We start from the raw sequence: 26,522 nt of genomic DNA on the forward strand, positions 1-26,522 counted from the left end.
AAGGACTCTACATTGTACACTGCTGTATCTGTCATAGCATATAATGTGGTTTCTTACATATTTTAGACACAGTAATTGGATGGATGGATGGATAGATCAATGGATGGATGGAAAGAAGAAGAAAAGATGGGGGGAGAGAGAGAGAGACAGAAGGAGGAAAGAATAAAACGAACCGTTAAATGCACTTCGAATTAGAAAAGCAGATTTGGCTGCTTTGTTCATAAAGGATATCAGCCCACAAACTTGGGGGCAGAATAGATAAAATAATACAACATATATCTGGCAGAGTGATAACTGACTGTGCTCTGCTCTACAGATCAAAATACTAGCTATGACTGTCTGGTAGTGAGATAATATCGATTTCTCAGTTTTGTGATTGACTGAATATAGCAACTGATGGTTGCTATATTCAGATGGTTGTTACAACACAGCCTTGTGTTGTAGCTGCCCCTAATTAAAACCACTAGATACCATAATTAAGATTATTGAAAATTTCATTAAGACATTACTGAATTAGCAGGTTATTTGCTGTATGATCTTTAAAAATCTATCAAATGGTATGTTTTATTAAACTACAGATTCTATTTATTGAGCATTTTCTTTTAAGCCATTTCAGATGTAGAGTCTGCAAAAGTTATTGTTGACTTGCTAAGTAATTAGTTGCAGTGTAGATTCCATTTTTGTTACTGCCCAGAAAACGTTAATTAAATACTTGGGCCTGATTAGATTGTCTGCCCTCGGGATGTAGATGCATAAAATCACCAGAATGGAAGGGAGTGGCATGGCAGGGCATTTTTTTATACAGCAGCGGACTTGGGACTAGGCGAAAGTGAGTTCATGCCTATGCTGTTACCTCACTAGGATGGTCAAGGCAAACACAGCCTGCAGAATAACACCCATTGACCATAGCTCCAGAATTGGCAAGGATAGATATTTCCAAGGTCAGGAAGATGACATGATTAGTGGAAGGGACCCATACACTGAGAACAGATAAATCTGATTTAAGATCCAGATCTGTCGCTTTTTAACTGTATGACTCCAGGCAGGTCCTTGAATCCCTCTACTATGCTTCAGTTCCTTCATTTATTCAGGAGTAGACAAACTTTTTCTATAAAGAGCCAGATAGCAAATATTCTAGGCTTTGCATATCACATATGATCTCTCTCACATATTCTTTGTTTGTTTTTGCTTTATTTTTTTTTAAACAACCCTTTAACAATGTTAAAACCATTCACACCTTGAGAACTGCACAAAAATAGGCTGCTGGCTGGTTTTGGCCCAGGGGCAGTTTTCTGACCCCATATGATTGTATTATTGAGATTTCACTTTTAAGCAGCAAATACCTGGCTCAGAGAAGTGCTCAATAATTATTGGTTCTCCCAAGTGTCAATGAAGCTAAAACTTTTGGTCAGCTTGAATTGTGCCATAGCTATTATAATAAAGGTGACCCGACTCTGTTCCCATTTGTGCCTCAGGATTCTCAGCTGTACACACTTCATGGCTCTTGCTACCTGCCTCCTTAGTGCTTTTAACACAGACGTATATAGTCAATATACAGCCCTTTATAATTTCTCCTGTCCCAACCCTGCTAGCCTTATTTCTCTCTCTACTTTTTGCTCCCAGGGTTTCAACCATTATGAATTACTTGCTATTCCCTATATACAAGAGTTTCTTATGCTTTTCCACAAGCTGTTCCTTGTGATAGGACCACCTCACTTTCTCTGTTGACAAGTTTCTACATGCACATCAGTTCTTATCTGAGACATCACCTCTTCAAAGTAGCTTCCCGTGATCCTCTCCACCATCAATCTATGCTCCTCCCCAAATCCATCTCTCAGTCAGGGTTGGGACATTTCCATGTGATTCTGTCTCACTCTGTTCACACCTCTGAAACTCTGATCACACTGTATTATAACTGTCAATAGTCTGTCTTACCTACTAGGCTGTAAAGTCTTGGAAGCCAAGGATTTTGTTCTTTACCCCTCTGTATACCCAGCACCTAGGACAGCACCTAAATCAGAGTTGATATTCAGAAACTTACTTAGGATTGCCAGATAAAATACAAGATACCAGTTAAATTTGAATTTCAGATAGACTATGAATTTTTTTTTACTACAATTATATTGTTACATAGGACACTCATACTAAAAAAAGAAATCATTGTTTATCTGAAATTCAAATTAAATTGGATGCTGTGTATTTTTTTTTTTTTGCTAAATCTGGAAACCCTAGTTTGTGAATGAATAAATGAATGAATAAATGCCATTCTTTTCTGTATTACAGCAATAAATCATATATATATATATATATATATATATGTATTTTTTTTTTTTTTTTTTTTGCGGTACACGGGCCTCTCACTGCTGTGGCCTCTCCCGTTGTGGAGCACAGGCTCCGGACGCGCAGGCTCAGCAGCCATGGCTCACGGGCCTAGCCGCTCTGCGGCATGTGGGATCTTCCCGGACCGGGGCACGAACCCGTGTCCCCTGCATCGGCAAGCAGACTCTCAACTACTGTGCTACCAGGAAAGCCCCTTGATTGCACTTTGAAAGCATGTTTTTGTGTTAACAACAGAGGGACTTAATCACTATTAAGAGATAACTTAATCCTTGGGGAACTTTCCAGATTAACAGAAGAAGCATGGCAGTTATGATGGTTTATCAGTAGGTAAACAAGAATGAATAGAATCTGTTGAGGTTAGACATGCTATAATAATAATAATAATAATAATCATACTGACAATAATAAATTATGAAAAATATTATAGAGAAAAAATTTGTTTCCCAATTGCTAGTGGATATATTAAAAATACAATCTCAAAGCAATATTAAATATATATTAATTATTATATACATACATGTATATCTATATGAAATGTTTTCTGTGTACAAATAGAATTGGAACTTAACCTTTTAAGAGCTCCAAAGTGGCAACATAACTGTGGTTAAGGGTGTTAAGAAGCGGATGTCCCTGCTCAAAAAATACCTTCCTTGGTTTGTCATCTAGTCCCGATAATTGCTGCCAATGAAAACGGGGCAAAAGGCAGTGTTGTAAGTGACACTGGGAAGATACTCTGTCAAGTATTTTTACTTGCCCCATCTACAAAGCTGGTATCTCTTCAGTGTGATCAGACTGGGCCAGCATAAGTTAGCTCTGGCTCTGCTAGCTGGGGATGGCTATAGAATGAGGCTTGAGGGGTGGCCCAGAGATGGACAATAGCTACCTATGCACTCAATACAGACTAGGCCTTCCAAGAGAGTGAAAGACCTCACCAGCCTCTCTACCCAAAAATTGCTTGTAAGAGTTAATTTCCATTATTTCATATATTTACTTTTAAAAATATTTATTTTATCATGGGTAATTCAGGTACATAGTATAAAATTCAAAAGCTACAGAAGTAATTTCCCCCTTTTCCTCTACCCTTTAATCATACATTCTCTTCCCTGGATATAATTACTTTTTCTAATGCATCCTAAAATAATTCATACATTTTAATGTATGCTTATTTGTGTGAGTGTAATTTGTGTATGTAATTTATATAAATGAAAGCATATTATACATGGTTCTGCACTATGGTCTTTTCACTCAAGATATCCTGGAGATCATATTCATATAGGTTCTCTTCAGTTCTTTTAATTTTTTTTTAATATTCCCTTGTCTTATTGTAGAAAATTTTATTTAGTCAATTCTACATTGGTAGATATTTAGGTTATTTCCAACATTATTACACACAATGCTCTTGTAACATCCTGTTAATGTAATTATTTCCCCAAGCCATGAATACATATGTGAGAGAAATAATTGCAAGAAAAATATTAAAAAATAGTGCTAAATTGTTATACAAAGCTGAATTGTGTGCAAAGGTTATACTAGATTATTTTCCTACCAGTAGTGTATCCACATGCATTTGCATTTCTCTCACTGTAATAAATTCAATACCTTGTTTGTTTTTTCTAACCAATGCCAACTGAAGAGTTTAAATTGTATGCAGTGGTTTGACTTTAGCACTTTTTATTCAAATTGGCCTTATTATACACATAGCCATGACTTTCCTTTCTTTATCCATTAAGTTGTTTCTTCTGTTTGTTTGTTTATTTATTTATTTATTTGCGGTACGCGGGCCTCTCACTGTTGTGGCCTCTCCCGTTGCGGAGCACAGGCTCCGGACGCGCAGGCTCAGCGGCCATGGCTCACGGGCTTAGCCGCTCCACGGCATGTGGGATCTTCCCGGACCGGGGCACGAACCCATGTCCCCTGCATCGGCAGGCGGACTCTCAACCACTGCGCCACCAGGGAAGGCTCTTCTGTTTATTTTTGGTTCAAAGTTTCTTCTGTTTATTTTTGATTCAAAGTTAATCTTTGATTTGGATGAAATTATAGCATATTAGATTAATTGAAGAATTTTGTTTAGAGAGCTAGCTCTTTATTCAAATAATGCAAAATATGAAATATTTGACAAGCAAGTACCAAAAGAAAGCGATCTTTTACAGTTTATTTTAAAATTCTAGATATTTCTCTTCCCTAAAAGAGCCCAATTAAAATCTCAATATAATTTTTACCAGTCAAAATAATTTTATAAACATTTATTACATAGTTCTTGACTTCTGATCATGAGACTCTATTGTTTCAAATGAACATGTCTGATTTCTATGTGAAAATACATTTTTAGTCACAGATAAAAAATGTTACTGTGAAAATCTATGCCTTAATATTCCTCTTACATATTCAGATGGTAGATCATAATTACAGCATAATGATGCCTTTTTTTATCTAAAGAAATATCCTTCAATTTGGGATGAATTGTCTCAGGAGCATTGAAAACCATAATAATTATTAGAACTTTTAAAAAGTGTTCCATGTTGGTAAAACTAATTACAGAGGAGAACAGAGCAGTGATTTCAATCATCATTTCACATCTGAAAAATGAAACAGAGAATGGGACATTTTCTCAAGGTCACCCACTAAGTTGGCAATTGAACAAAAAATAGGAGACACTCTTCTGGCATGTTGTCTAGAATTCTTTATAGGAAAGGACACGCTCCTGGCTTGAAGGCACTTTATAAAGGCAATAATCCTTTGAAATATGTGACCAAGGAAATTAACATTCATTTCAAACATGCATCAGTTGAAGTTTTAGTACGTTTTTACCAGTCATCATTTGAATATGTTTTTTCCTCTATTTTAAAAATAGGAAAACAATTGAAGAATCAGTTTTCAGCTCTGTGGAATACAGATGAGACAAAGAAAAAGGAAAATACCATGCATTATTTTATTCTTGAAAGTACTCATGACACATGAAACACCCATGAAATAATTTGTCTATTAATGTCTTCTCCTGAAATTCCAAATTTATTTGGCCAATTACATTACAAAATTACATGCATCATTATCTGAAAAGAAAAAACAGCTATTAGATTTATTGATCTCTTAATCCATATTATATTATGAAGTCTGGTTCAAAGAAGAGGAAGCATAGTGTTAAGAAGAAAGTGAGTGTTTGACTTGAGTAAATGAATAGAACATCTATTATAATGTACTCCAGGTTTGCTTTTTTTAAAATTTTAATTAGAGTAAAATTCTTTCTTCTTTTTTCCTCTTCAATGAAAATACCTGTAAGTCATTCAGAAATAGACCAAATAGGCCCCTAAGAAAACAATGGCAATGTAATATCTAAATCTGTACTTCTGAACAACTAATAAAATAATAATAAGGAATAAATGAGAACAACAAACTCTTCTTTCCATGAAATACACTCTAGGGAGACATTCTTTAAATTTGTAAGACTCTACCAAAGAGTTTAATATTTGAAGCCAGAGCACAAAGTAAATACCATTTGTACTCTAGCAACAATAACAACAGCAAAACACTAGGGCTCAGAATTTCTTCTGTGGTTCTTATCGTAGTTACAATAGAATGGACAGAAAATTATCTTTAATGACTAGATAGAAGAGCAAATGCCATCAATCATGTCAACATTTAGAGGAATCACATATGGAATATGGAAGCAGTATGGATTACTGCTGAAGTCAGTTCTGTTTATGGCACAAAGGGAGCACAACAGAAAAGAAATAGCAATATATATCCCTCTGCCATTGTTTTTCCATCCCCTTTCACTTACACTAATTCCATGTATTAGGTTGAAACATGAAATTGCCAATAATTGGCCATTTTAACCTGCAAAAACAGCAATCTCTTTGGTTCAATCTAATAAATGTCTATGCTCATTGTTATTGAAGCATGCCATAGAATGCAGAGTTCATAAGTCACATCAAAAATTCACTGTGCCATCAACCCAGCAGAAGTAATATGAAAAAGGAATGTGAAAATTGAGTTTTTCCAAATTCATCACTCTATTTATTGTGACCTTGCATGGGTGTAGATCCAAAAGGTTTTGCATTCTCTCAGAAAGTGAATTAATGCAGTGAATGGAAATATACACCTATGTTACCAGAAAGGATAAACTTTTGAATTACTTTATTGGTAACACTTATCATTGCTCTGCCTAGAGAAACATCCTCTTTGAGGTCATGTTATGAGTCCCTCTTATCAATGAAAAAGCAGAGACTGCCTTGGGTGGACTCTGGAAAATGTATCTAGTTCAAATTCGAGTCTTTGTTCGTCATGAGTTGACAAATATTCCTGATAATACATTGATTTTTATGCACTTGTTTTTTCATTACTCCTATATTCTACATTGGAAGGTTCTAAACGGCAGAGATCATATTTTCTATTTAGATATATTCTTTAATATATGGATTTCCATACAGTAACATTTACTTTAATAAGTGTAAAGGACATCAGTGTTTTAAAATGACTCATCTAAAATTATTTCCTCAATACTTTATTTCATGCAAATTGTTTCCTCTGTTTGTGCTTTCCACCTAAATTTTAAGATTTTATTAATATGGTAAAGGAAAAAATTTCCCTTAGTCAATCTCTTTTGAAAAGTAGATCCTTGGACTAGTCTACAGGATCTGAATGATGGGACCCTGCCTTCCTTTCTGGTTTCTCCTGGCCCCTGCCTTCTTTTACTCTATCCTTGAATTTCAACCTTCTTTGTTTTACAATAAGTTATTTCCTACCTCAGGGTTATTGCATGTTTTTCTTTCCCTGACTCATCTTGCTAATTCAACTCATTTTGGGGGGGGGATCTTAATTTTTAATGTCCTCAAAAATGCTGTCTGTCCTCTGAATTGCAAAATGGCATCCTCTCTATTAGATCTCTGTTTGCATGCTATTTGATCAGCATTTTTTTGCATACTAATTTAACTTCTGTCCCAACTAGACCATAAGGTTCAGACATTCAGAATATAATAGCCCTCAGTAAATATTTGTTAAAATAAACTTTGACATTATATTCATGAAACGTGAATACTTAAGAATAATAAAGTGTTTGAAAGATATTCACCAAGGTGTTAACCTTAGTTATTTCCTGGCAGATGATATTATAGTATTTTTCTATTTTCTCTCTTTTTTGCTTGTTTAACTACATATTTTTTTCCATGATTAGTATGTAGACATATTTCTTATGTGGATTTTTTTCCCTTTAAAATGCTATTGAAAAATCATGGAAGTTTTCATGGATGAAAGTTTGAACTGGAATAAACGGTTCTTGGAGGAGCCACCTGCATGTGCACAGGCATGGAGATGATAGCTGGCGTATCTTAAGGAAATAGTTATTTGTTGCAGGTGCAACAGAGGATCGTCTGTACAGTGCCTGGAAATGTGAGAGGTCAGTTAGTGGAGGACCTCAAACTCTAAATGACAGTATAGAAACTTTTCTTTTTTCTTTTGAAAGTTCTCATGCAAAGAACTGACATGACTGGATTTACATTTGAAAATGTGCAGCAAAGTGAGATATGACTTTGAGGAGGGAGAAAGTGGTGGCAAGGAGGTCAGTTATAAGGCCTGATCAGCGTTCCAGGATGGAGATGGTGAAGGCCCAAAGTAAAGCAGCGGCTATGAGAATGCAAAGCAAGGATGGATATAAGAGATAAGACAAAGATAGAACTAGTATAATCAATCATAGACAGTGATGGAGAAAGGAGAGTAAAAACATGAATCTAATCTTTTGAGCCTAGGCAAATGCAAGAATGGTGATGTCATTTACCCAGATGGGGAACCCAAGGAAAACAGTGGTTTTGAGGTTAAAAGAAAATGAGTTAGGTTTTAATTAGAGGTTGCAATGGAACTTTCAGACAAGGGTGTCCAGTAGGAGAAAGGTAAAGTTAGAAATGAAGACTTAAAAGTCATTAATATAAAACTAACAGCTGATGCCATAGGATTATGTGAGAGTTCCCCAATAAGAAGAGTTGAAACAATCAAAAAGAAGGCCAAAAAAAAGAATTTTGGAGAAACACCTATTTTCTAGTGAACCAAGGAAGAGGATTCAGGAAAACAAACTGAGAAGGTAGCGTCAGAAAACAATTGGGAGACTGATTTAGAATAGAATTTTAAGAAAGGAGGTTTCCTCAGCAGAACTCTATCCAGAAGGGTAATATGGTTTCTAGATGTCAGAGGATCCTAAAGTGACAACAATGATGATGATGATGATAGTTAACATTTATTGGTTGCTTACTTTATGCCAAGCTTGATTAGAAGACAAGTGTTTATTTGCATTAATTCATTTTACTCTTAGTGTATGTATTCTATTGGAGTGTGGGAGTTATAAATCATGTTAGAATAACTTCATGACTAAATAGGAAGTAGGGTCGGTGAATGGCCTGATGCATCTTTTTTTTCATGACACTTACCTCCTCTGGGACCAAACTTTCAAATAGCACAGTTGAATTTGCCACAAACTCTGCAATTCTAGTTCATAATTAATTCAAAGTCTAATTTCAAGTGGCTCTTGGATGCTTGTCATAGCCTATCAGTTTTGAACATCCTATGTGTTGTAGTATGATTGCCTTTGCTTTTGAGATGAAAAGCATTTATTTTGTCCTAAATTTAACTGTGGACATTGCCTGTTGCACTTGAATGAGAATGAAGGGCTCTGACCCATGGTTGCTGTAAGCTGTCAAGCTTGGAGTAGTGTCACTTTCCATCAAGGCTGGCACCGAGGGAATGCTAGGACTCTGATGACAGCAGTCACACTGCTCTAGAGCTGAAAAGGGAGAGCCTCTCCTGGAACAGTTACTTTGCGTAAACTGTTCTGCTTTGGCCTCGTACACTCTGTGTTCCCGGAGAGATATCAATGCACTATAGAGTTCTCTAGCAGCCATGAGACATGAGAGAATTGCTTCAGAAAGAGAAGAGTCAATGTAAACCCTTGCTATGGATTATTCAGATACTGACAGCGACTCTACTTTGGGGTACAGTGATGATGAAGATTCCAGTGATGAAGTTCAGAGAATATCAGAGTCAGTGCACAGAAAACCGTATTTACAAATATTTTTGGATATTTTTTCATGCTCTATGATTTCATTGAAAGGAATTTCTAACTCCTCCAAAAATGCTTAAAGAAAGAACACTACTAAACTGCATAGCTTTTGTTCATTAATCAATGGCAAGTTTGTGAAATATCTGTTAATTTGCCAAACAGTAGCTACTTCTGCAGTAGTACATGTTTATTAATTGTCATGCTGAAATAAACTAATATACAGGTACAGAAATGAATGAATATGAGATTTCTATTTTTAAAGACAATGTGCATGTTAGACCTGGACTGTTACGTAGATACATGGAGCTTTACCTCCTATAAAGAAGTGTGCTGTGCTCAGAGGCAATATGTGTTTGGTGAAAGTTTTAAGTATATTAGACATTATCTTAAAATTCTATTTATAAAATTCTCTTGCCAATGTTTTTTCAAAGTCTCATATGTTATTCTATTAGAAATTATCAAACACCCTGATATGCCAAAAAGTAAAACTAAAGGAAAGCTCAGTTTTTAAAAAGGAACATTATCTCCCTCTTCTTTTCCCCATGTCTAAACTAGTATTACATGAAGCCCCTGCTACCTTGGCACATGTTCTGTGAAACCAGTATCATAACAGCTATGTAGATACATTACATAGCTGTGGAGCTATTAGGACATCCCTGTTTTATGAGTATTTAATATTTCATATCTCAGTCCAAGTGATATTTGCTTTTACCATGGTCCTTGGTCCTATAAAGGAAATAAGCACACACAGTAAGTCACAGTATTGTCAGCTTATATAAATATATTCTCTCATCAGAAGTTTCTACAATCTCTCCTAAAATAAGGGATTAATATATGTCAATACTAGGTCAGTTAGCATTTTTCCAGGAGCAAGCTCTCTAGGTACGCAGGGACGGCATTTCCAGACACCTGCATAGGCAGGCATAGTGGCATTAAACATCTTAAGTAGAAATGCAATAACATTGTAATGGCAACATGAGTTTGGCATTGAATGAACTTGGCATTGGATGATTTTCTATTGTTATATAATGTTATAAAGCAACATAGCAGGGCTATGACATACTATGGATAGGAACTCTAATAATCTGAGAATCAAAATGGTTTATTGATTTAGCTTTGCAGTTGGACACCCATAAACATATTAATGCTGCTTTTTAAAATAGTTCAATATAATTTTTATACTGATGGGCAGAGAGACATTATGAGTGCTTACTGCTCAGATGTCATCCTGCTGTAGAATGAATTTAGAATAGTTGTCAATTTAAAATCTTATAGCAGAGGGTATAGGCAGTGAACTGTTAGAAGAGAACATGGGCTTTGGAGCCAGACAGCTCTTTGTTCAAATACCAAGACTGCGACTCATTAGCTATGTCTTTCTTTTGGTGTATTATATAACATTTATCCCCAAGTGTAAATTTCAGATAAAATACCCACCCTCTGTTATATGCATTAACTGAGATTTGTGCAGATTGTTTGATATAGTTCCTGATATATACTAGATGCTCAATAGATGGCAAATATTATAATCCACTGTTGTTTTTTTTTTAATTTTTATTTATTTATTCATTTATTTATGGCTGTGTTGGCTCTTCGTTTCTGTGTGAGGGCTTTCTCTAGTTGCGGCAAGTGGGGGCCACTCCTCATCGTGGTGCGCAGGCCTCTCACTATCGCGGCCTCTCTTTGCGGAGCACAGGCTCCAGACGCGCAGGCTCAGTATTTGTGGCTCACGGGGCTAGTTGCTCCGCGGCATGTGGGATCTTCCCAGACCAGGGCTCGAACCCGTGTCCCCTGCATTGGCAGGAAGATTCTCAACCACTGCGCCACCAGGGAAGCCCAATCCACTGTTTAATATGCTGTTTTTTTCTCCATGTTATGCATCTTTTTTGTTTTGATACATGTCACATTACTAGGTACTGAGCCTGATTGTAGGCCATAACTTACAAATTTTCCTTTTTTAAAATAAAATATTCTCAATTTCTATTGACTATGTCACTTCTGATCTTTGATTTTTCACCATCTACATTTTAAAATACCTATGTATTTTTTTTGTTCCAAGGAAATTGAATTTATTTTGAAAGTATATCCAATTTAGACCAGATATATGATACAGTTTTAAAATGTTGGACATTTGTGATGAAAGCATTTCTTAAAAATTCATATGCATGGAAAATATGTTGCAAATGAAGCATTATTTTTCACATATTACATTTTTAAAGACTCTGTGGGCAATTTTAAGTTGTCAAGGTAGAAATATATTTTAGGGAAAGTTAGTTTTCTATAAAGCTGTGATAGACTTTTAAAAAATACACTGACAGCAATTTGCAGTAACATATGCTGCCATGAGCAGTCTCCTAAGAAATAAGTCATTCATACAATTTATAAGGCACCTGATGGGCATTACTGATGACTTCTGTCTGTTGTGTCCACTTCACCAAAAATTACTACATAGAAATAATAATGGACTTGAAAATATATTATCTATTTCTATGGAACAGAAAGAAAATCCTCACTTTGTTCTTGGGTAGTAGCATTTCATAAAATACCAGACAGCACCTCCACAAAGACAGTATTGGTGATGAGAAAAATTAGAAGTAATGAACGGCAGGACCCACTGCTCTCTCTGTGCTAGACATTGTGAAAAACATCATTATTGCATTTAAGACCATTAAATGGGCACTGTTATCATTCCCATTTTTATAGATGAGGAAATTGAGGCTTTCATAAAGCATGTTTTCTAAAACTGAGATAGTGTGACTCCAAAGCCTGAACTCTATTCTTCCCAAGGTTTCAAGATTCCTATTCACACACTTACTAAGCAACTCATCTGTTCCAGCCATTCAGTATAAAATGGGGAGCAAAACTAGCCATGGACCCTGCCTTCATAACATTTAGTGGAAGGAGGATAGAGCCATTAACCAACAAACAAATGCATAAATTATAAACCGTGATAGGTACTTGGATGGAGAGGTACATAAGGCCATGAGAACAGATAAATAGGGAACCCAACCTAGTTAATTCAGCATGGCATCCCTGAAGAAAGGGGCACCTAAGCCGAGATCTAAAGGGTAAGCGGGTGTGAACTGGTCAAGGAGTTGGAAAGGAAGTTCCTAGGCTTAGGGAAGGCTTGGTAAGAAGAACTCATGACAAGAAGGAGATCTTGTGTTCAGTCGTTTAGAGGAGCCAGTTTGGCTGAAAGGTGGAGGATGTGGGGGGGGGGGGCACTGGGAGGATCATACTGGAAATTGAAGAGACTGAAATAGAAATTTTAGAATCAGAAGTGAACTTTGTATGGTAGGTAGATTAAAAATATACAATAATCAATAGTTTTTTTCTTTAATATCAATAACCAATGAGAAACAGAAATGGAAAAGGAATGCCATAAGAGAAACTGATAATATGAAACACCTAAGAATACCTTTTTTTAAAATGCTAGGAAAAAGATTAAGAAAGATTAAGTGAAAAAGATTAAGAAAGATTAAGACATAAAACTAGATCTGAACAAGTGTAGAGTCATGCTGTGTTCTTGCAAGGAAAATTAATATAATCAAAGTTCTTCTTCTGAAATCAATGTAAAAATGTAATACAACTCTACTAGAATCCCAATGTGGGTTTCTTTAGATGTGGACAAATGATTTTAAAATCTTTATGATATATGAATGCTTAAGAATATCATCAAGATATTTCTGAAAAAGAATTTTGGTAAGGGAAACTGCTTTTCCAAATACTAAATACTAATAGTTACTATAAAGCAACTGTAGTGGTAGCAGCATCACGTAGCAACAGTGAAAGACAAAAGGATCAATGGAAAAATATAGTTCAGAAGTATCTGTGAGAACTTAGTGTATTTTGAAAAAATAAAAATCCACTGGGAAAATCTTTATTTTCAAGACTTTGAAGCCTGATATTAGAGACATATGATGTTTCAATTATGATTTTTAGATGGTTATTAACACCGTATTATTTCCTATATACATATCTCTGTAATGTATTTCAAACTTATATTTATCATTAATTATATTAGCTTAGAAATTTTACCTTACTAGGAAACAGAGTGTTTCAAGTATAACAATGTTTCCATGACAGTGGTACTATTAAATTTTTAGTAGCTCAAAACGAAATGTGAATGTTAATTTACCACCTTTGACCACTGGATAAGATGAGATACCATGGCAGATTTATAAAGGTTTCAGAGGTTGATAGGTATTCCTGCAGTGACCAATTAGATGCTTATAAAGGAACAGTATGTATATACGTATTTCAATCAGAGTGGTTAAGATTTGTTGAATGTTCTTGAACAACCGTAAGCTCTGGTATAGGTGAATAACTGTTTATTATAAGTTGCCAAAAGATTGGTCACATAAGTACAGGGTCTCCAAAGTAAGAAAATGATTAAAACAGGTCCATTATTCTCAGGGTAATAATGATAAATTCATACACAAATGGATTAGATACTCAAGTTTCCAGAATTATATCTTCAGGTCTTTTAAAAAGTTTACCTATTCACGTTCATTACTGTCTTTATCATCATCCAATTAATTCATTAATTTCCCAACTAGCATAGGGAATGATGATATAAAATTTTGTTTCATTTGTATAAGTGAAACTTTAAGTTTGAAAATTATAACTACTAGATTATAATTGTAAGATTTGTGTGATAAATGACAAGAGTAATATGGTTCCTCAGGATAAAGAAATTTGAAACATTAACAAAGCTTAAATCTCGAAGTGCAAAAATCAGAAGAGTATACATAATTTAATATGTGTCTTGCATTAATTATAATGAACACTTTTCTTTGATATTAAAGGGTGTTTTACTTCAATCTCTCTCTATTTTTTGTATAGGGAAGATGTCAGAACAGCAAACGTAATTGCTGCAGAAGCTGTAACCTGCCTTGTGATCGACAGAGAGTAAGTGCCTTGCTTTCTTATGCATATTGCACACTCATATCAGTGACACACGTAAGTTCCTGGAATTAGACATCACTTCATAGAGCTATTAATACCTGTTTTATATCTTTTAATTTAAAATGAGTTCTATATTTGATTTGTATTCCCTGTTGTTCTTGGAAGTGGCTCACTCTGCCATTCCAACTTTGTGATCTTTAACAAGGTATTTAACCACTATGAACTTCACCTCAGCTCATTTGGGAACTGGAGATAATACAACATCATAGAGATATCATGAGGATTGATGAGAACACATGAGAAAAGCATGTTCATTGCAACTCTATTTACAATAACCAGGACATGGAAGCAACCTAAGTGTCCATTGACAGATGAATGGATAAAGAAGATGTGGCACATATATACAATGGAATATTACTCAACCATGAAAAGAAATGCAACTGAGTTATTTGTAGTGAGGTGGATGGACCTAGAGTCTATCGTACAGAGTGAAGTAAGTCAGAAAGAGAAAAACAAATACTGTATGCTAACACATATATATGGAATCTAAAAAAAAAAATGTTATGAAGGACCTAGGGGCAGGACAGGAATAAAGATGCAGACGTAGAGAATGGACTTGAGGACAGGGGGAGGGGGAAGGGTAAGCTGGGATGAAGAGAGAGAGTGGCATGGACATATATACACTACCAAATATAAAATAGATAGCCAGTGGGAAGCAGCTGCATAGCACAGGGAGATCAGCTCGGTGCTTTGTGACCACCCACAGGGCTGGGATAGGGAGGGTGGGACGGAGACGCAAGAGGGAGGAGATATGGGGATATATGTATATGTATAGCTGATTCACTTTGTTATAAAGCAGAAACTAACACACCATTGTAAAGCAATTATACTCCAATAAAGATGTTTAAAAAAAATAAAAAAGAAAAGCATGTACCCAAGTGGTCTTTACCCAGGAGACACATGAACAATGCTATTCATGTAAATTTTTTAAATAATAATTATTCATATTTTTCAATTATATTTTATAATTTATAAAATATTTATAGTATATTTTATAATAATTATAAATTATTTTATGTTTATATAATATAAATTTATTATTATTATTGTTACTAGGAAATGGACTATTCCTTGAGCATGTTTTAGTTTTCTCCTCTATTCTTCTGTCCCCAAATTTCTAAAACAGAAGCATTTAGGAAGACACTTCTGGAGAAAGCATCAGTTCTAGACATAGGCATATTTAGGGCCATTAAAAGTTTGTTCAGTGATGCTGCTCCCTGTTGCTTCTGTTTATTTTGCCTTGCTAGCCCCATTACCTGAATGCTTTACAGGTTAAACTACAAATATCAGATTATTGACTCTCCAATAGCCTGAGTAAAATGCATGTCTACTGTCTGGAAGCAGTCCTCCAGATGTTTTCTCTTTGCTGTGTATGTGGATACATTTATCACAAAAGCCAATTGCCTGACTCAAGAGAAGAACCATAAACCATCCATTTCATTGGAGCCATTAGAGCTAGAATAGGCTGTGAATGTCAGTGTGGAATGAAACTGAGGGGCAGATATGATCAGTTCAGAATGAAGGAGTTGAATGTTGAGCTCAGGGGGCTCTGGACATAGAAGAATCCCACTTGATTCACAAATCTCACTTTTGCATGCCCCTCTGTGCTGGATCTCTAGAACCAGAGCAGTAGCATCATTGCAGAATGATAGCTATATCCATGAATATTTCTGAAACAGATATTCTTCATCTGGTTCCCAGAAACAACAATTACCTGTTCATTCTTTCGTTTGACTAACATTTTTTCTGAGGCTGTAGCACATACGAGGCATTGTTAAGGGCTGTGAGAAATATCAAAGGAGCAGCACAGATCCTGGTTTGGGGGGTTAGCTTCTAATAGAGGAATTGTGACATTTATACAAATAACCGTCATGCAAAGCAGAATGCAAGAATGGTCCACAGTGTACCATGGGAGTCCAGAGAAGGGAGCCGACTACTTCTGGGGAGAATCAGGGAAGTCTTCATGGAATAAATGGTTTTATTAGATAAATCTGTAAGTATAGGAGAAGCAAGATAAATAGAGTGAATAGCATAAGCAGTACTCAGAATAGAACTATGAGCCATTTCTACTGGCTCAAGGGAGACTGTATAAAGGTAGCTGGAGGAGGTGTGATAGAAATGTTCACAAACATGTAGGGGCTGGTTCACCAAGATTACCAACTAGTGGGAGAAGGGTGACTTTAACAGTTCTCTGCAGCCAGATAGTGTCACTAGAACACTGAGAAGGCTGTGTAAGATGAATTAGAGGGAGAGGATAGAGACATAATATCTGATTAGCAGTCTGTAAATCCAAGTGGTGATCACGAGACCATTAATGGGAGGCATACATTAGAATGAAGAGGTAAACCCAGAGGGCTTAACACTTGACTGAATGTGAAGGCTAAGGGAGAAATTAGGGGTGTAGTCAGGATTAAGAAGATCTAGAAGGAATGTTGAAAAAAATTAGTTTGGGAGGCATAATGATTTTTCACTAAATTTGACATACAAGTTGGACACTTAGGAACTGATGCCCTGCAGGAGGTAGAAAATGTGGGACAATAACTCATTAGAGTTGACTTAAAATTAACTTAAAAATTGCTGACATTGGGCTTCCCTGGTGGTGCTGTGGTTGAGAGTCCGCCTGCTGATGCAAGGGACACGGGTTTGTGCCCCAGTCTGGGAGGATCCCACATGCCGCAGAGCGGCTGGGCCTGTGAGCCATGGCTGCTGAACCTGTGCGTCCGGAGCCTGTGCTCTGCAACAGGAGAGGCCACAGCAGTGAGAGGCCTGCATACCACACACACACACACACACACACACACACACACACACACACAAAATTGCTGACATAGAGTTAACAGCTGAAGCCATAAGACTGGATGGAATTGCATGAAAGGATAGAGAAGATAGAAGACCAATTTTAGAATTTGTGGAAATTCTTACATTTAAAAGTGAGGCAGAGGAAGAAAAACAGTGAATAAAACTGCAATGTTAGCACTCAGAGCAGTGTAGGAAGCCCCAGAAACCAAGAGAAGATTTCAAGAGAAAAAGGATAATCAGCAGCATTAAATGCAAGTGAGAAGGTGAGAGGCATATATAGAGAGAAAAGGGCGATAGGTTTAGTAACCTGGGAGAAAAAAAAATTAATAAAATGGTGAGAATGGAATCCAGATTACAAAGAGTCAGTGGGCACTGAGGAAGTGAGAGCAATGAGACTAAAGGGTTATTTCTTTCAAGAAATTGAGTTAAGAAGAAAAAAAGAAAAAACAGGGGGTGGGGGAATATGAGGCCCTAGTGAAGTCTTGGAGAGCTCCTTGTGATGGGTCTGTACAACTATTGAGGAAGATGGAGCAAGGGAAATTACTAATGGGAATGCTTGATGGAAATGTGTTCACAGGGGAGGAAACTGTGGGCAAACAAGGAAAGGTAACTTGGAGAATACTTTTAAAAAATTTTCTGGAGGGGCTTCCCTGGTGGTGCAGTGGTTGGGAGTCCGCCTGCCAATGCAGGGGACACGGGTTCATGCCCTGGTCTGGGAGGATCCTACATACCGTGGAACGGCTGGGCCCGTGAGCCATGGCCACTGGGCCTGTGCGTCCGGAGCCTGTGCTCCGCAACGGGAGAGGCCACAACAGTGAGAGGACCGCGTACCGCAAAAAAAAAAAAAATTCTGGAAATAGTGAAAAAGAGGAAAGAAAGAAAATTTGTAGAGATGTAAATAAGGAAAGTTATGGGAACTTGGATGGCCTTAATCTTGCCTCTACAGCATAAAGCAAGGGAATCTGGTGAGGGAAGAAGTGACACTGGGGCTGAGGGTTTGCCAGCTGATTGGGGATGGATGGGTAATCATATCAGTTTATATCTCTACAGTCCTTTGTAATTGATGAATTTCCATATGTATGAGATCCCACCTGGAAAAAAGGTAGGATGTTTAAGAAAAAAAGAAACTGAAACCCATAAAAGTTTAATAACATGATAAGGTTTCATGGTAAATGGTAAAGCCCAGATTAATCAAGTCAGAGGAACAAACTGATGGGACATTGTGGGTCATCTAGAGCAGATTCTTCACTTTAGTAAACTGAGATCCCGAGAGATGAAGGAGCATCAAGTAGCATCACATACATACATTTGATCTCATCCATTCTCTTTTCTCAAACCTAGTCATATATAGTGTGCAGTGGGGAGTGTATGGACTCTGTCAAATAAAGCTCAATACTGAATATTTACTGCACCATGTTATGAGAATATGGGCAAGTTATTTAAATTCTAAGTTTCAGTTTCTCTATCTGCAAAATGGGATATTGTCACCTAAATTATAAAATTGGTTTGAAGATCAAACAGTTTAATTCATATCAAGGTCCATGCACAGCACAAGATGTGTAGTAAGCACTCAGTAAATGTGCCCTTCCTTTTTTTAGAGAAAATATTGGAATCCCTTGGATGTAGCAGTTTTTCTCTCTAATCAGCATAAGTTTATCTTCAGGGGTATACACAGAAAGGATACCTTGAGGGAGATCTGGCTTTAAACATAAATATAAAGAAGACAGCTTGAGTCTAGGGCTCAAGAGGTGCATTTCTGTACTCATGAGAGGAGTTGGGCTTCTCACCAAATGATGAATTCACAGCTTAAAAAAATCAAGCTGTAACTGAAGGATCTTCTCATAAGCCTGCTGCTGGTACCTAATTTATGGCCAATTAGGGGGGCACCAGGGCTTCATCCCATGCAAACAGATGGCAGATGTTAGAACTGTCAACAAAAGGAGCTTCTTTCAAAAATTTACAACTGAGGTACCATGTTACATAAGCCAGTGATTATGCTTTATCATTCCAGAGGGACAGCAAAAGAACATTATATTGTAACTAATCATGCATGTCAGATTTTTTTTTAAAAAATGCTCATTGACAAACTAGAAAATGATAAACAGATACATGGTTTTCTCAGGAAGCATTCTCTGAGGATGGGTTTCTTGCAGCCTAGTCATTATTTTAATAATTACCCAGTCTATCTGCAGTCTTTCTAAAATTCATGAAAATTGACATAAAAGAATATTAATCTAACAGAACAATCTATTTCCATTAATAAAGTTCTTGAATATATAAAACACAACTAAGAATATTTAGCATCTCTTGTTTTAGAATCCATGAAAAGAAATAAAATATAAAAGTAACTATATCATTGTGTTCCTTAATCAGTTATGCAATGTTTACTTCTTCATTGGCATGGTAAGTTGTTAATGAAGCTAGGAGTTCACATAGGATAATTTTTTTTGACATGTTGAGATCATTTTTAAAGACAGTAATATAACTACTAGTAAATATTCAAAGAGTTACATATTTTCCCCCAGGAAATTAAGATCTAAGTTAGAGTCTCAACTCTATCCCTGATTTATTGTGTAACCTCCAAGATGTAGCCATATTGGTTATAAAAATTGAAACACTTTCATACTGGTTGGTAAGTAGCAGTAGTCTGAGCTCCCTGTGTGTTTTTCCCACCCCTCTGCTGCCTGGTGATCTGATTCCTCTGGCCAGGAATCTCCAGATCTCTCCTTGATCCAGCAACTAAAAGGGAGCATCTGGCATACATCAGGACCAGTGTCCATTCTGATTGGTCAATTCCTGTGTCATACTGGCAACTAATTATTTTGACTAGTAATGTCAAGCTAAAACGACAGTTTATCACCAGGAGTTTTCAAGCTTTTGTCTTACTAAACCCATTGTTTAAATGAAATAAATTAGAAAGAAAACAGGAACTTTTTTTGGCTGTCAAGAGAGTAAGACCTCTTAGTCTACCCAGGAGTCTTCCCTCTCTCCCTCCAAATCACTCACTCCACATGATTCTTAAGGCCCTTCATGAGACCTCTTGAGTCACTAAAATGATTTACAAACCATGTATGACTAACTCTTACCTTTTTGTGACACTCTGTGATATTTAATCATACTTTGGAGCCAGTTGTATTATCGAGACAAAGTCTGGGGGATAGAAACCAAGAACTAGCCTAGAGGAAGTGCAGTGTACTGGGGCATAAAAATGATGAGATAGGAGAGAGTGTCAAATATCAGATTATTGGGCATTGGAAATGGCAGTCTTAGAAATTAAGGTATCTCTGTAGATCAGAAAAGCCTAGGTGACTCTGCTTCAAGATTTTACCTCCTAGAGATAAGTTGACTTGTGTGTAAAAGACATATTCATACCATCTATTTAAAAGAGTAGCAAGACTGTAGCATAGCCACTAGGCTAATGATTAGGAAGCAACTCATAGGTCTAAGGCTGGTCCCCAAACCTGTACAAACTAGAGTAGCAAATAGGTTACCAAGAAAGATTGGACATAGAGAAAAAGTCACTGAAATTGGTAAACTGAAGACTACTTCTCAACACCCAAACTGGAGCCTAGGTATTAAAACTGAGATGAGAGGCAGACTAGGAAATTTTAACATTTATTCAGAATAAAAAATGAATGCCTGCTTCCTGTGTCAGTTACTTGGGCTACAGAGATGAACAAGACATGAATTCAATACAGGTTTGAAAACTGAGTGTATAGGACCAGCTCAATTATATTAAATTTATGTTGCTGTTGTTGTTTCTTTACCAGTGCTGGTAGCAGAACCTCCATCTGTCTACTCCCCCTATCCTCCACATGTAGCCTGTTTCTAGTACTAGTTTCCAGTTCTTTAGCCACATCTGCCATCAATCTCCAAGGATAGTGCTTCTGATCCTGGCCTCTACCCAGATCTCCTCCCCACCTTCTTGCTTATGGTAGATTGGTGCCTTCCTCCATTCCCCTTTGCTGTGGCTTATTTAGGTGTTCAACTCCAAGTTGAAAGTAAAATAAACAAAAATACTGAATCCACTGAAGCCATGCTCTGGGCTCCGTAGAACAAGCAACAGACCAGCCAGGCAGGAGCCAGGGAAGTCATCTATATTAGGACTTAGGATGTCAGAGGAGATGGGAACATATGGAAAAATAGTATTTATCCAGCTTCTCTCAGGGAGGGTGCTATAGATGTTTCCTGGCTAAGGCTTCTGCTCAAGAAGGAACAGATGATCACTAAACTTCCCCACAAAAATGGTGGGTTGTATTAAGGGCAGGAGGTTTATTTTCTGAGTGAGGTATGTAAGTATGAAGCCATAGCTGCATGACGTAAACCAGGGATAGGAAAACTTTTTCTGTAAAAGGCCAGAAAATCAATATTGTATGCTTTGTGGGCCGAATGATCTTTGTTGCACCTACACAATTCTACCATTGTAATGCAAAAGCAACCGAAGACAATAGTAAGTAAATGAAATGTCTTTGTTCCAGTAAATCTGTTTATAGACAATGAAATTTGAATTTCATATTATTTTTAGAGGTCAAGAAGTATTCTTCTTCTTTTGAAACATTTTTATTCCTGCCACTTAAAAATGTACAAATTATTCTCAGCTAATGGCCGTACAAGAAACAGTCAGTGGGCTGAATTTGGCCTGTGAGCCATAGCTTTCTGACCCCTGACTTAACCAATATTAAAGAATTGAAAGGCTTTCCTGGTGGTGCAGTGGTTGAGAGTCCGCCTGACGATGCAGGGGACACGGGTTCGTCCCCTGGTCCGGGAAGGTCCCACATGCCACGGAGCAGCTGAGCCCGTGAGCCATGGCCACTGAGCCTGCATGTCTGGAGCCTGTGCTCTGCAACAGGAGAGGCCACAACAGTGAGAGGCCCGCGTACCGTAGAATTGAGTGCTGCCCCCAGTGGTACTATTCTGATCTTCCAGGTTGTGCTGAGCCTATCTTTTAAATATAGCAAATACACGAAGAATACTGGTTTGACGTGCCTTCCGGTGTTGGTACTGCCAATGCCATCTGTCAACTTGCTTTCCCCTCACTGACACCATTCATCCTCCAGTTCCCTCATCCTCTTCACTTTACTCTTTTACACACCCCACACACACATGCACACTTTCTTCTTCATCTTTTTTTTTTTTTTTTGGCCATGCTGTGTGGCATGCAGGATCTTAGTTCCCCAACCAGGGATTGAACCCATGCCCCCTGACTGCCAGGGAATTCCCTGCTCCCTGTACTTCTTAATTGCACTCCTGCATTCTCAAGGACTTCGCTTTAGGCTTTTCATTAATTTGGGTAGTAGCTAACTAGAGATTAAGATGATTCTCTGTGAGTTATTTGCATTTTGATGACATACCCCTGAACACTGAAAAATCATGAAAATCCAGAAGATTTTAGAAATTCAGGTGTCATGGAAGGAGAGGGGAGGGACCGTATGGGAAGAATTTGGTGACAGCAGAATCTTTCCAGCACCATTCTCACCCCACAGTTCTAACCAGGTCAGTCTCATGAAGGCCCATGTCCCCAGTGGTGTGTGCCCCACCTAGGTCACCTGTGTCCTTGTCTTTTAATAGTTGCCATTCTGGGTCCACATGACAGGACTATAGGGACTCCACATGCCACATTGCCTGTAGTCACATTACTTAACTGATAGGGTGACAAATTTAAAATATTTCACAGCCTCAGCCTTTCCCACGGTCTAAGTATATTTTACTTTGGTTCATTTTCCAGAAAGAAATCTGAGGCGATGTGAGGATATTTGCAGGATGAGCAAGAGAGAACAGGTGTGAGTGGTGTCAGTTGCGATCATCTGGGCTTGTCTTTTTTATGGAGTTGTTATTGATTGGTGTGCTTTACAAAAAAATATTTACTAAGTAAGAGAGATAAAATGCAGAAGTTTAAAGAGAGTCATTAATATTGGTTCAGTTTAATAATGGGAGTTGAATTATAGCGTGCCCTGAGCAAGCATGATCTAACTACAGAATAAGCACATACCCACTGGAAAAGGGTTATAATTCAGAGATAGTATTCATGGTTTAAACTCATAGAAAGAGAGGAATAGGACTGCTCTTCATCATGTGTGCCGTGTGACTTTTCTAATGCTTTAAAATCATAGACCCTCCTCCTGCTGCAAGTCATTAGAGAAATGATATATAGCATTACTGACTAGGGAGCTCATTGAGAAGGTCTGGTCCCTTGCTTCATCCACCCAAATAAAACTTACTGGTTACTGGCCTTATGTCAGCCACTCAGACATCTAATATTTGGGGAGTTTGGAGGCAAATGTGTAAATATTACACTACCTATTTCTATCCCTGTTGTATAGATAATTTCCAGCTCTAATTTGTTGTGTCCCAAACTCACTGAGGTTCTAACAGTATCCTTTGGTAACCGGGACTCTATTCAAACTAAAAGAAGTCCAATGTCATTAATATGTTGGTAGAACATTAATCAAATTTAGCACATTCTTTTGTTTAAAAAACATTGTTAAAATTTTTTCAGATGATGACCAGATTAGTCAAAAAGTCATAGCAGAAACTTAGGATACTGTAGAGACAAGGAGTAGTCACAAACCCCAGGCCTGTAAGAGAGCACTCAAGGAAAGCACTCGTCTTCTCCCATCCCTCTCTCCACCCTCCACCCTGCCCTGCTGAGACTAAGAACTAGACCTTGTTATGGGGAAAGGTTTCTGAAACTGGATATTATTGACATTTTGGGTCAGCTGGTTGGTTTTTGTGGAGGGCTGTCCTGTGCATTGTAGAATGTTTAGTAGCATCCTGACCTTTACCCACTAGATAAAAGTAGCACTCCCCGACAACCTCAATGTGACAATAAAAAGTGTCTCCAGATACTGCCAAGTGCCCCCTGGGGGAAAATCACCCTTGTTGGGAAGGACACAGCCATGGCTCGCTAGGTGCAGTAAAGTGCTCTGATGCCATGGGAGTAGGACTTGTGCCAGAAGGGTTCCAGGGAAAGCTGTTCATAATGAGGAAACCACCTAAGGGGAAGTGTGCTGGGAAAGCTGCTGGCTGCTTAGTATTGCTGGCCTCCAAGTACTGTAGTAGCCATACACTGGAGAAGCCACAAGAACCTACCAAGCTGACTGGAGCCAGGAAGCAAAATATTTTATTCTTGCAATATCTCCCCAGTGCCCTCTCCTGGCAAAGTTTCAGTGCCAGTTGGCAAAGAAAGAAATTTAATAGCCCAGATCCATTTTTATAGAGCAGTCAAAAGGGTGAATTTAGAGTTGACAAGCAATAAATAAGTCAATAACCAGTATAGATTCCAAACCAAATCCTATTCCAAGGTCCAGAGCTATAAAGATAAATAGCAAAGTCTTTGCTTGCCTTGGAGTCACTCCTGATCAATACAAATGCATTAAAAATCATGAGAAACTGCCATTTCAGTGGAAAAAAAAAACTTGGGGAAAACTGAAGAGGGATAAATGAGTTCTGCCTGTAGCATCCCAGAGGACTTGCTGGACAAAGTGATATGTGAGTCAAGTCTTTAAGTTTGAGTACGAATTTTACAAGTGAAGAAGGGAGGATAAATACAGCTCCTGCTGAAGGAAGGACATACACTAAGATGAGGAATTTGGAAATGTCATTGTACAGTAAAAAGTGGACTATGGCAAGAAAAGAGGATTTATAGGTCAAGGAACTGGACAGTAAACTAGACAGGTGGTGTACTGGGAGATACAGTTGGAAAGAAGAGATGGGGACAGATTATAAATAAATCACCTAATATCTCAAACTAAAAGAATATGATTTTATCCTCTGGACAATGAGGAACCATCAGAAGACAGTGACTACTGCAGTGTGTATTTGCTTTTGAAGGCAGGGAGTGGAAGATCGATTCCAATGGGATGAACTGAAGCAGGGAAACAAACTACTAGGAGACTACAGCGATAGCCCTAGCGGTTGCTCACTAGAGTTTGAGTCTAAACTTCAAAGCAGATTTGGGGGAATAATTAAATGTGAGAGGTTAAGAAAGAAGTGCTTCTGTCTTGGGAGATTTGGTGGATGTCTATAATAGATCAAAAGTATGAGAGATAGAACAGGTTGAGGTGAAAGTAATTGGTTGATCAGTTAAGGATATGTTAAGTTCAGACTGTCTAAGTGGTGTTGAGATATTCAGATGGAGAAGTCCACTGACAGTTAGAAATGAGTTGTTTTATTTTTTCCTGACAATCAGATGATAAATAGAAATTGATGTTGGATTTCACAGTTCAGCCCTTTAAAAATATTACAATCACAACTTTGGTTTTGTTAATTACAATGATTGTTTTGTTTTACACCAATGAATAAATAATTCATTTTCCCCGTTAATTCTTAAAACCTTTCTATATTTCTGAGGCTTGCATTTTTTTTTCCATCAGATGTTTTAAAAACTGTTGTTGAGAGACTCAGCAATGCCTTTGGAACTCATAAGCCGGTTGTGTGAATGAATAAGAAAACTGTGAAAAATTTTAATTTTCAAATCTGAAAAATCAGTCAATTTTTTCAGTTAAAAAGGTAATAGTTGAAATTTCATATTTGAAATTCTCTCTAAAAGTTTTCTGTATGGTGTTTTTGGCTGTTCATTTGGGAAGAGGGTTATATAGTGCTTCTTGTGTTCTAAAGATAAAGCAAGGAAGGGAGATGCCAGGATCAGTTTCTGACAGAAGCTTAACAATCACTTTAAAAATCAACAGTGTAATCATTACGTTTGAAAGTCGAATTCTGCTTTAGATATTCACATTGATTTTTTGGTAGAGTTAAATGGTTTTACTTACTTTACTAGGCACACTTCCTGGTGAGACTGTTATCACAGGCCAGCTGGGTCATAAAGATCTTTTCAGTATGTCTAGAAGTTGGTACTTATTTTGAAACTCGTAGCATAGACACATGAATTGGATTAGCATCAGCTACAATAACAGTGAAATCTTATTCCCAGACTAAGCTTTACTTACAAAGGAGGACCTTTCAGAATTTACTAGTCTGGAAGAAGTGTAATGGTCATATTATGCACTGCCCTGGCTATAATCATGTAATTGAACTAGTATTAACACAGAAACCAGACTAGCAAAGATAAATCATTATTTGATAGTTAATAAAGTTGATGTTGCCCTCCCAGGTGAACTACAGATAGTATATTTTAATCCAGATGACAAACCCACTTGGGCTGAGTGGGAACTTTTATTTATTCCATTATTCTCTCTCTCTCTTTTTTTTTTACATCTTTATTGGAGTATATTTGCTTTACAATGGTGTGTTAGTTTCTGCTTTATAACAAAGTGAATCAGTTATACATACACATATGTTCCCATATCTCTTTCCTCTTGCATCTCCCTCCCTCCCACCCTCCCTATCCCACCCCTCTAGGTGGTCACAAAGCACCGAG

The 26,522-nt window shown here is 37.3% G+C and overlaps 1 protein-coding gene across 2 annotated transcripts in view; it reads left to right on the forward strand.

Moving 5' to 3' along the window:
* The window catches only part of PRKG1 (protein kinase cGMP-dependent 1), a 1,281,256-nt gene that overhangs the window by 1,111,550 nt on the left and 143,184 nt on the right, over positions 1–26,522 (forward strand). For both annotated transcript variants that reach the window (XM_081245892.1, XM_081245891.1), the window contains exon 8: positions 14,225–14,290. In XM_081245892.1, coding sequence (XP_081102018.1) covers positions 14,225–14,290 — 66 coding nt within the window. The remainder of the gene's footprint in view (positions 1–14,224; positions 14,291–26,522) is intronic.

This window comes from Mesoplodon bidens, assembly GCF_964165515.1.
Source record: "Mesoplodon bidens genome assembly, chromosome: 1".
NCBI lineage: Eukaryota > Metazoa > Chordata > Mammalia > Artiodactyla > Ziphiidae > Mesoplodon > Mesoplodon bidens.